The following is a 12,015-nucleotide window of genomic DNA, read 5'->3' on the forward strand; positions in this document are numbered from 1 at the left end:
GGTAGTCTTAACATCTGAGCTTTTCTGCAGGGTGCTGTTTGGCCCCATGCCAGTATTTTTAGGGTTGTTTTTTTTTTTTCCCCTTGGCAGGGGTTAGGGATATGGTATGTGGGGTGTGGGGAGGCAGGTGTTAGTCAGATTCCCCAAAGAGTACCTTTTCATCTTTTATCTCAAAAGTAAATGCTCGGCTGCCCGAGTTCTGTGTGCTAGTGGGGAAAGCTGGCTGGAGGGTCTCAGATTTTAGTGTTTATAGGATCATTAAATCCCCCTGTATACCAATGTTTTAATTTCTAGTCTTTCATTGCTAATGGTGTTGAATAGATTTCCTTATATTTGTTTTTAAGTTAAATTTATTTTTGTGTGAGTTTTCTGAAAACATAACTAGTGCCCCCATTTTATGAATGAGGATCGTAAACTTCACAGGGGAGAAAAGAAAAGGAACTGACATAAGCTGAGCTTACTTCATGTTCAGGAACCTTCATAGGTGCTTTACATGTATCGTTTCCTTAAATTTAGCTTTCAAAGCAACCAATAGATAATGGCAAACAAACACACGTTGCCATATGATAGGAGAGACATTTTTTAAACTTTATTTTCATATATCCAGAGAGCTGGGGAGAGTTCTATTTTTCTTTTTCTTCCTCTGAAATATAACTGAGGCAGACGACATTCCAACATCAGTTAAAAAAAAGGCTCCTTTTCCAAAAATAACAATTAGTATACCATATTCATTAAAAAGTGCCATTTTGAAGAGTCAATAGGGTCATTATCAAGTTATTGTGCCTATCGCAATACATAAGTTGTCAGTGTCATCTTTGTGGGTTGATGTCCCTAAACGGGAATGAAGGCCTCTGAGGGAGTATGGAGATGGAATTCAGAGTCAACCCTGTGGATTATTATGCTGTACAATAATTCCCCCAAGGCCCTGAGAGGAATAGGAAACAAATTTCTACTTAGTGTTCCTCCAGATTTTATTAAGAACACAGAAATTATGAATAGCAAAGAGATTCTTCAAATGTGATTGAGTTAATTTATACATGTAATGTGTCAATTCCTTGTTCTTGGTTTTCCTTACCTATTAGCTGCATTCAGCACAGTTGATCGTACCTTCCACCTTGAAGCACTTTCATCATTTGGCATCCAGGACACTGCAGCTCCTGATATTCTTCCTAACTTTCTGACCGCTCCTTTTTGGTTCCCTTTATCATCTCTATGCTGATGATGCCAAGATTTAAAGCTCTGTCTAGACTTCCTCCTGAATTCTAGGCCTAGATTTCTAACACCTATTCCCTCTTTCCACTTGGATGTCTAACAGTCATCTCAAATATATTATGTCCAGATCTGAGCTTCTGAAATTCCTCTCATCCAAAACTTGTTCTCCCCAGTCTTTTATAGTTCAGTAATGTAACTCCTTTCTCCCAGTTATTTGGGCTCCCAAATTGTGGTATCCTTTTTGTTTCTTCTCTTTCTCTAACACACATCCCATCCATAAACAAAATCTTTTGGTTCTACTATCAAAATATGTTTAGAATTTGACCACTTTCTTCCCTTAGGCTGAACTATCATTATCTCTTTTGTCTGGATTATTGCAGTGACATCCTAACTGATTTTGCAAAATCATCTGTGGAGTTTGTTTCTACACATTCATGAAACTCAACAAATTTCCAGTAGGATAAACTCAATGAGATCCATATTGAGACACATTGTCATCTAACTGTTGAAAGATAAAGACTTAAGAGAAAATCGTGAAAGAAGCAAGAGAGAAGGGACTGTCATGTACAGGGAAGCTTGAGTAAGATTAACAGTCATTTTCTCATTAGAAACCATGGAAGCCAGAAGCGGTGGGGTGACATATTTAAAGAGCTGAAAGAAAAAAAACTATCAACCAAGAATTCTATATCTGGTAAAACTCTCCTTCAAAAATGAGGGAAAAATTAAGACATTCCCAGATAAAAGCTCAAGGAGTTCATTACCAATAGACTTGCCCTGCAAGAAATGCTAAAAGAAGTTCTTAATTTGAGGTGAAGGGACACTAGCAGTAACGATACTGTATGAAGAAATAAAGGTCACCAATAAAAGTACTCGGGCAAATATAAAACTGACTATTATCATGTAGTATAATGGAGAAAATATCTGGCCTTTGTCCCTGGCTCCTGGCATAGAGCTTCAAAAATCCTTGGAATTTCCTAAGTGATAGGAATGTTTTTTATGCCTATCACTAATAAAGTAACTCATTGTGGGTCTCTAGACTGCTTCAGGATGGGGGCTGGTCAACAGAATTAAGAACCCTGTGATTAGATGGTTGGAAATTTGGGCTAGCCTGACCTCTGGGAAGGAGGGGGGGGGGTCTGCAGATTGACTTCATTTGGTTAATCAATTATGCCTACATAATGCAATCCCAATGAAATCTCTGGACACAGGCTTTCTGGTTCGTAAACACATTGATGTGCAGATGGTGGCTTGCCCAGATTCCACAAAGAGAAGGTATGAAAGCTCTGTTTCCTACCGCTATTCCCCCAGACCTTGCCCTGTATATATCTTCATTTGGCTGTTCCTGATCTGCATCCTTTATAATAAAGCTGTTATAGAAAGTGTAATGCTTTCAGTGAATTCTGTGAGTTGTTCTAACAAAACCTGAAGGTGTAGTGGGAATTCCTGAATTTATAGCCAGTCATTTAGAAGTGTGCATCACTGAGACTTGTGACTGGCATTTGAAGTGGGGGCAATCTTGTGGAGGACCCTGCCCTTAACCTGTGGGGTCTGTGTTAATTTTGTCAGCATTGAATTGCAATACAACCACTTGGGTGAAAATGGAACATAATTGTATTTTTGCTTGTAATACCACTTTTTATTTCCTACATGATGTAAAAGATAGATGCATAAAATTAATTATAAATCTAGGTTATTTGGCAGAGAATGGATAAAGATGAGGGCAGATTTAGGCAAATGAACACTCTTCATTACCATAAGATGTTCGGTCCACACAGCAGATGAATGGAACTAGTATGTATGGAGGTCTCCCTCTGCCTAGAGGCCCAAAGCAGGGACACCTGAGCCTGTACCTTTTTCCTTATCCTCTTGGCCTACTTTTGCTCTAAAAAAGGTGTTTGCCAAGGGAAAAAATTCCAAAGGAAGCAAAAGTAAGTTTCACTTTGAAGTCTAGAGCAGATAGCTGGTTTACTGGGCCCTTTCCAGATATTCTCAGAGTATAGCTGTTATCAAGCAAGAACAGTCACAAAGAGACTTCCAAAAAAATGAATGTCAAAGAAACCATTTACCTAGTACCATTTGGGTTCCAATAATTGTTTTTGCTTGAGACTTAGCCGTAGTAGCACTCCTCCTGTGGGGCACAATCAGGAGACCTGAAAGCCGAGGAGCCAGGCATAGGTATGATTTAGCCCCATTTGACACATGAGACAGCAGAACCAGAGATAGAGAATATCTGCATGGCCTGCATTACTGCTTTGTATCTACCCAATTTTTTGTACTGTACCAATTAGGGTTGGGAGCTGGACCAAATATTGTCATTATTTAACTTGATTCAAGCCTCCAATATTTTTATTAGATTTTCTTTAAAGTAAAACAAACAAATCTTCCAATGTTCTATAGCGTAATAATGCTATTGAGGATCTCTACAGGCAAAAAGAATCCTTTGTTTACTGAAGGCATAGAAAATTCTCATTGTTAGACATACCTTTCCAAGACATTGGCCAACTCAAGCAGTCTTGTTACCAAATCAAAAAAACTGTTCAACTCAAGTGTTTCTTATCCATTCACACATCCACCCAATCTACTCTATTTATGGTACAGAACCTGAAAAAGATAGAATAACATGATGAAGAAAATAAAAATATCATCCATAATCCCATGATACAGATTATCAATCTTTTAGTATATATTTTTCTGAGTATTTTTCTCTACATAGCCACTTAAATATTTTAACAATTGGGTCATTCTTACACTCTTTTATTTTTTTGCTTGACTTACGTCTTCCATGTTGATAAATATTTCTCTGTATCATCATTCTTATGGCTTGTCCAGCCTACCATATCATGCCATAAATAATCTAAGTGCTCCTACATTATTGTTCATTTAGGTCAGTTCTAATTGCATATGTATCTTTGGGGTTTCAAGTGTGTGTATGTGTGTGTGTGTGTGTGTGTGTGTGTGCACGAGCTGCATCATAGCATAGTTGTCCTAGCATAGTCTGTGGCATAATAGTCTCAGAGGGCAGGATCCCAGGTTTTTAAGGTACCTAGAGAACCTCTCCCTGGGTATCTCAGAAGTTCATGTACTCTGTTGGAATGATGACTCTGAAATGTTGCCAACTTCTCCTCATCCAATTTGACCCAATCTCAACTTTGCCAATCTGCCTTTTAGGGACTATTAGTATCATGGAGTCTACTCCTGGGTGAGTTCTTGTACAGAGGCCTCAGCTCTTGGAACAAAAGCTTCTTCTTTGGCAGAATTCTTAAATACAGCTGCTTCCAGTGCTCCTGGTGTGGTTTAACTGCTAGTGTTACCTGATTGGCCCAAGACAACAGAGCTTCCATTATGTTCATGTCCTTAGACTTGAGTATCTTTATTTGCTATGTACAGGAATCCCCAAAGGTTAGGGGTAGATTATTGTGCCTTGTTTACCAGTAACAATCTCCCCATTATTTGACTTACTTAAAAGAACTCTTTAGCCTCGCACCTCAAAGTGTGGTCCTCAGACAAGCATCAACATCATCTGAGAATTTGTTTGAAATGCTGATTCTCCTTTCTCAGTAGACCTAGCACAACCAAAAAAAAAAAAAAAGCCAGCAATTCATTTGTTCATCCACTCAACAAATAATTGTTGAGCATATAATATTTGCCAAGTACCTGGCTAGATGCTCTGGATTTAAAGGAGGAAGTGAAGTAACTTACAACAGTGTCTGATATAAAGTAAGCACTAAATATGTTAGCTGTTAGTATTCTCAAACTCAACCCCATATTGATTCCAAGGCTTTCTATTAAAAAGTTGTGTTCCCAAAGATGAGATATTTTGCTTCAGTTGCTTGATACCCAATGGATAGTTCCTGCTTCATGATGCAAGTACTGATTTCTCCTTTGAACAGACTGACTCCATGTTACTTCAGAAAAGATTCACTGAAACAAAGGAATAAAATACACAAGATATAGTGTTTTTAAAAACATTTTTTAATGAAGAAATAATTCCATTCCAAAATATAGACACACAATTAAATAGTTTAATCACTTCAAAATATAACATGTCCCCAGGAGGTTCCAACACACACACACACACACATACACACGCACACACAAAACAATACTTAACAGCAATACAAAAACTTATACGATTGTAGTTGTGTTACAATACCAATGAATATTGTGAAATCTTTAGGGTCTCTGAATTGGTTACTTCAAATGGTGTCAAATTACAGTAGTCATAATTAAAAATGTCTTATAGTTAAATAGCCTCAAGATGTAATGCTTCTGACTTTTTTTCTCTTTTTGGTTCAAAAGTGAAAATGCCCTTTCTTCTGAGGACACAGTGGAGTTCTTGTTTGTGGCTCTTTGCATGGAATCAAACCAAGGTGATTGATTGCAGCAACCAAAAGTTGCCGTATTTACAAGGTTTATCTACAGTTAACAGCCAAGAACTAATAAGGGTAGACAAAGATGATCAAAATAAAAGCAGACATCAGTGCTAAATTATGATGCAACAGTTTGGCTCATGCATATAAGAAAATACATACTATATCATAACAAAGGCCACACTCTTATGCATTTCAGTTCACATTACTACTTACAAATGAACCTTCCCTGCCTTATCATCTGAGAATCCATTTTTCACAATCTCCAGCACATCTCCCTCTGACCAACCAAACTTACCCCAACTTCCGTCCTGACCAACCACAACTGATTCCTGAATCCCATACAGTAGATTCCACCCTCCTTTCTACCTCCATTAACATGGTGCTGTGGAGGAGGGGTGGCTGTTAGACCAGTGCTCGTTAATTGGCTATCACCTCTGATGGAGACAGATGTGCAAATTCATTGTGGAACAAGAAAGAAACACCCCTCGAAAGATATAATTGTATCCAATGGACAGGACAGGTAAGACCTGCTGGGTTTGCACTTAGAACAGGCCCCAAAAGTAAATTTGGAGAGCCAAGGAAAGAAACCCACCAAAAAACACAAAAACCCAAAACAATACACGCCATTTTGTCTCGATTACAGGACAAGGGTGCTTGAGTCTGGTCTCAGTGCTGACGTGGAGCTAAGAGAAAGAAAAGGTGGCTGGTTAGTCAGGAATTGGTCATTGGCAGCAGTTTCCAGAGTCCTTGCAATGGCTCTGTATGATGGTATCAACAACCGTGTGACGGAGCTGGCAATCAAAGCTATGACAAGGGAGAAGATTATCAGCAAAACAGTTCAAACCTTAGACAAACGTTTTAATGTAGAAACATAAAGTGACAACAGATGTCAGCTCGGTCCAGTCAGTGGCTGAATGTCACTTGCAGGGTCAGAGATTCTGAGTTCAAGAACTACCTGGCTATGATTTAGAGCTGACGGCAATGTAGGTAACTGGGATGTAGTGGTTTTAAGTAGTGAGTATGAGGCACCACGGACCACCTGCTCCATCTAGAGAGGTATGGTTTCACAGAAGATGGGCAGTGGAAAGGAGATGAACATTAAGAAATACCAACAAAACCCGCAATAAAATCCATCTGTGCAAAGAAATCTGAGAACTGTGCAGTTGTGCCACTTTGGTGTCAGCCTGTTCTCAGGGACATTCTCTCGAAGGAAGTATGATTAAGTACATCAATGGACAGAATGGTCTCCTTGCTAAGGCCAACCAAAAGCTTTACTGTCCCAAAGGCAAGTGATTTTGTTCCAAAGGGCAGCCAAGGAGATAGTTTCTGACCAAATGCAGAGACAGGAACATCTTAGAGCCCTCTGGAGAGGGAGCTGAAAGATGACATGATGTCTGTTCTCAGCTGACTGTGTGAGTGGGAGGTTTTTGCCAGCCCTGGAAGCAAATTCGAATCGCTGAAGCTTTGAGGTTGACTCAGAATCTTTCTTGCTTATTCAGAATAAGGCCTTTTCAGAGATTTCATTATACAACTTTATTCTAAAGCAGTGCTTCTCAACCTTTAGCGTGTATCAGAATCACCTGGAGGGTTTATTAAAACACAGATTGCTGGGCCCATCCCCCAGAGTTTCTAATTTCGTGTGCCTGGATTGGGGCCTAAGAATTTGCATTTCTAAATAAATTCCCAGGTGATGCTGATGCATTTGGTCCAGGGAACACACTTTGAGAACTACTGTTGTCTCTTTTCAAGGAAAAGCAGGAATTCCAGAGAGGCTACCAATTTAAGTATAATGTATCCAATATGTTGCCGGATTTTTATTTCATCAAACCTTGAAAAAATAGGTTATTTTATCATTTCCCAAGAATCCCTAAGGGAGGCCTTTAGCACTCCCCAAAGAAGGCCCTAATAAAGGACCGTCAACAGAGCATTTCATTCTCCGTCTTTGACAGTTCTTTTGCACATCAGCTTTTGCATGAGTGCAAAATCCCAACTTAACTTAGAAGAGCCTGTTTCCTTTCACATGACCACAGAAGGCTGCATGCAGAACACCAAGTAGCCAGCTAAGGCAATAAACATTCAGAAATAAAAGGAGAGTGAACATTTTTGCAAGCGCACTTTAAGCCTGTACATTTAAAGCTGAAGGCCTCCAAACAACCTGATAGGGGAACTTGCGGATGAGCGGTGCTGTTAGAGACATGCTCCCTAAAGCTAAGACAAGAGGAACAAGACCGTGGAAGAGCAGAAATCACTTTAGTCTGTTTGGGGGTTTTATGGCACCTGTGGTTTATAAACAGCTTTAGTAACGAGTATTTCAAAACATAGTTCACAGTTTTTTTTTTTAAGAAGATCTGTGCTGATTTTAAAAACTAGATTCTATATAATTTGAATGTTGCCTTTTTTGAATATGATATCTATTTGGAAAAAATATTTACACTAAATTCTATGGCTGATTCATTAGAGTATCTTGAAAGAAAACAACCTCAAGTTGGAAAGAAGCCCCAGAGACTGGATTATCCTGATGTTTGGTTCAAGTCACTGCTCACAGAGACTTGGACACAACTGCAGACCATGCAGGCCAAGGGCCCTTCTTGGCTTCTGGGCTCTGAGTTTGTACACTCAGGAACCAAATCCTTCAGGGTCAGGGAATAATTGCAAGTGGTTGTTTTTTCCCAACTGCTGTGGAAAAAAAAATGTACATTGTATAATAAACTGTTTTGCTAAAATCTCAAAGAATCCAGAAATCAAACTTCTAGCTATAAACAGTATTAGTATTGTCATTGTAAACTGAACAGGATCAATATCATGTGCAAAGTTTTTAAATGCTTGTTAATACTGCCATCATGAGTAACAGCAGCATGGGTTTTCAGCCTGTGGTTTTTTGTTTGTTTTTAACCAGGGATGAGCTATGTTACAGAGGATGTAGCTGATAAGTTAGCTTTGAACAGAAGTCTTTTTTTTTTTTCCTTCTTAAAACACACACTTATGAACTACAAATCTTAGAACAAAAAGTTAGCTGCACTATAGTCAGCAGAACACGTCTTTAGGAGTGTGGGGGGGTGGGTCTGTCAGGAGCTGCTGCGTGTGGTGGTTCCTCTCTTCGGTGAGGATGCTGTCAGGCTGCTGTCTTCTCCTCTGTGTGGGTGGGTGCAGCACTCCCCTTCATCACCAGCTTTCGTGTTACTGTCATCATCTGTCTGACTATAGCTTGCCTGGGAATAAGGAATGTGTAATTTCTTTTTAAAAATGAAAACTGTTCTCTACATCAGGGTTATGAAGCTTAAGATTCCCCCTTCCCCGATACACACACACACACACACACACACACACACACACTGCATCTACTCCCTTCCTCTGACAATTGGGAATGAACGTCCTGGGACACTGTACGCTATTGCACCTTTTGAAAGAAAGGACAAGAATCCTCCATGTTGAATCTCTTCCTTAGTGGATATCTGTGACATATGGGGGGTTAAAGCAATGTAAACAGAGATATTTGTGCTGTCCTTTGGACAAGGAGATGAGAGCACTGACTCACCATGAGAATGCCATGCTAATTAAAAATATTTTTTAAGTTCACTTTCGATCTTGCAATCCTCCGATTTCTAGGAAGTGGCTGGCCAAGGAGTAGAATACCATATGGCCAAAGAGATGGACAAGGGACAAATCCAAGATTTGAGTGGGCCAAGATGGAGTTTTGGTGGACTCTAAGTTGAGAGCTAATCTTTATGTATACTGTTCCTTCCAAAGTGGCTAGATGAAAAGCAATAAACCAGGTTTTACTCTATTCACTCTTGTTAGTGTGTTAACAAGTCTATATTTATCTTCAAATAGGCCTAAAGCTCTCTTTGAGCAGAGGATGAAATGGGTCTTTCATGTTTCTGATGTATCACTTTCTGCCCCTTACCCATGTAGGGCTTTGTCAGTAGAGATGTAATTGAAACCGATGAAGTCAGCTTCAGGACCCTTGGATAAGAGAGGCATATATTTTGGATAATTTCTGGTCTTGCAGCATAGTCGGAAAGTCAAACAAACAGATTTTAATACCATAAACTGCTCTAAAATTCCAGCTGTATTTCTTAGCTACATCAAGAAAAATTACAGTAGAACTACCTGCAAAGAAGAAAAGCCATTAGCTTCTGCAGGGTTCTATCAGATTTTAAAGGAATTTTGCCTAAGTGGTTGATTTAGTGACAGGCTGGTTCATGTTAAGAGTCCTGTGGAATGCCAGCTAGGTAGGTACAAGATGCATTAAATGGCAGATGCCACAGTTATGTAAAATTTTCACGGCTAAATTTATACCAAAGATTTAAAAACGGCCTAAGAACTTTCAAAATACTGAAATTTTTGGCTTTTCAGTATAAGAACCAAAAGCTACTTTTTATCTGGGTTTATGTCAAGGACAAATTATTAGGCTTTTTACAAAATATATTTTTCTAAGAACTAGCTACTGCTCTTTAAATAATGTGCAGAATAAAAAATGATCAAATTGCTGGAGCTAAGAGAGAAAATGCTATTAAAAGAAAAGGCTTGCTCCTTTGGGGCTAGATTTGTTATAACCAGAGTGAATATTTTCAGAAACAGCTCCTGGGAATTTTTTCACTGTAGTCGTAATGTATCAGGAGAGCATGTGGTATATAGCATTCTCCAACCCAAAGGAGGCAGAATAAAATGCAGTCAGTTAAGATCCTTTCTTTCACACAAAAAGGGCCTCACAGCTCAAAAAGTGTATTTCATAATAGCAATTATGCTATGGTTTTTACTTACTTAATCTTAACCTGAAGACTGAGACAGGAGGTATTTGAGCTAGGATGTAATCTTTACTAATCGATAGATATGTCATTTAGAATATATATATCCCTTTTTTAATTTAGCAGCCAGAGTTGAGTCTACTATCAACTGTACTATAGGCTTATGGGATTCCATGGTTGGGAAAGATTGTATAACTACGGTAGATACAAGTCCTTGGGCCAGTGCGGCCAGATAACTGTGAGAGGTGTATTGGCTGTGAACTGTAATGAAGGATATCTAAGTGGCCATTAGCTGGAGCCAGAGAAACCATCTAGACTTATGGGGCAGTGTAGCTGAAGCTGTATCGAATCATTGCACATAGCTGAGTCTTAGCCTTGTTTATAAAAATAGAGGGAGCAAGCTAGTTCTGAGTCCCAGGGGTTCCCATACATCATAACTATAGCGGCTCCTAGGAACTGAATTGCTTGTTTGCACGTGCTCCTTAAAATTATAGTGTGCCTGCCACTATGTTTAGTTCTTTAAAAACTATATCCCAGTGAGGACAACTCCTCTATGAGGTAGGTATTATGATGTATGTTGTGTAGAAAAAATGATGGCTCATAGAGGTTTAATAATATGTCCAAGGCTATACTGTTAGGATTTGGTAAAACTCATATTAATAGAGTCCAGAGCCTAAATTTCAGATCACTCCACTCAAGTGATCCTGCCAGTCAAGTGGTATTCTCTCTCTATTGAGCAAATGCCACATAAATGATATTCTAAATTGTTATATCTTGTTGAATTCCACAATGCATTTGAATCAGCTAGCCCAAAAAATATAAGGCTGTTGGTGTTTTCCTCTATGTTTTGCTTTTTTTGTTTTTGCTTTTGTTTCAGTTTTGCTTTCACTTGTTAAGGGACACACCTTTGACTTTTGGGCCCTGAGGACAGCATGACTAAGGAGCTGACCCATCTCTGGAAGTGCTGAGCAAGCCTGGACTTTTCCTTCTCAAGTGATAGGCTTTAACTTGGGTGCTCTAATGGATTGGTGACGCAGCTCCATAGCCATGGAATATTTCTAGGGCATCTCTGGTGTTATAGACGTTTCTGTGCCATTTTTCCTAATAAATAGAGTTAAAAAGTCAATTCCCAAGGTTGTTTGCCAAATCTCCACTAAATTATAATGAAACTCTCCATAGGCTGAGAAGATTCTTTGACAAAAGCAAGGAAGGAGGATATTTTATCACATAGAAACACCTAAGAGAAAGTGATTGTGAATTTAGGTTACAAGTTATCAGAATTCGGTGTACAGTGGCCACATTTCCTTCTAAATAAGAGGGTACTTACTTGAGAGGAGAGTGATAAAAGGACATTGTATTCAACCTTGCAAGCTGACCTGCGGGTGACAAAGGACATAAACAAGAAAGGTGACATGTCAAGTCTGTGATGCAGTCAAGCCGGTGAATTATTTGGTTGGAAGCCATGCACAAAGACAGAAAGAGAGAGACAGAGTCCAATGACTGACAGTAGCATTCTGATCCATCAAACAACCATATTCTCACAGAGCAGGCAAAGAGAACCACTTCAGCGTTCTCCAGGGCATACGTCTTGAGTGGGGACACACAGGCCTGTTGTATCCTCCTAGCCCTTTTCTTTGCCTTTCCCTGAAGTCACTGGGTATGGTAAGGAAAGGAGAGAGAGA

At 39.2% G+C, this 12,015-nt stretch overlaps 1 protein-coding gene across 19 annotated transcripts in view; it reads right to left on the reverse strand.

Moving 5' to 3' along the window:
• Positions 1–5,163: 5,163 nt before the first annotated feature.
• Positions 5,164–12,015, reverse strand: part of DTNA (dystrobrevin alpha) — a 334,755-nt gene continuing 327,903 nt past the window's right edge. For 7 of the 19 annotated variants that reach the window (XM_039843459.1, XM_039843504.1, XM_039843488.1 and 4 more), the window contains 2 exons: positions 11,661–11,709; positions 5,164–8,794 (listed from right to left, as the gene is read on the reverse strand). In XM_039843459.1, the coding sequence (XP_039699393.1) occupies positions 11,692–11,709 (18 nt within the window). In that variant the 3' untranslated portion in view covers positions 5,164–8,794; positions 11,661–11,691. The remainder of the gene's footprint in view (positions 8,795–11,660; positions 11,710–12,015) is intronic. The other 12 variants (XM_039843483.1, XM_039843491.1, XM_039843477.1 and 9 more) reach the window with 2 other exon arrangements.

This window comes from Pteropus medius, unplaced genomic scaffold (assembly GCF_902729225.1).
Source record: "Pteropus medius unplaced genomic scaffold, Ma_sr-lr_union100, whole genome shotgun sequence".
In the NCBI taxonomy this organism is placed as follows: domain Eukaryota; kingdom Metazoa; phylum Chordata; class Mammalia; order Chiroptera; family Pteropodidae; genus Pteropus; species Pteropus medius.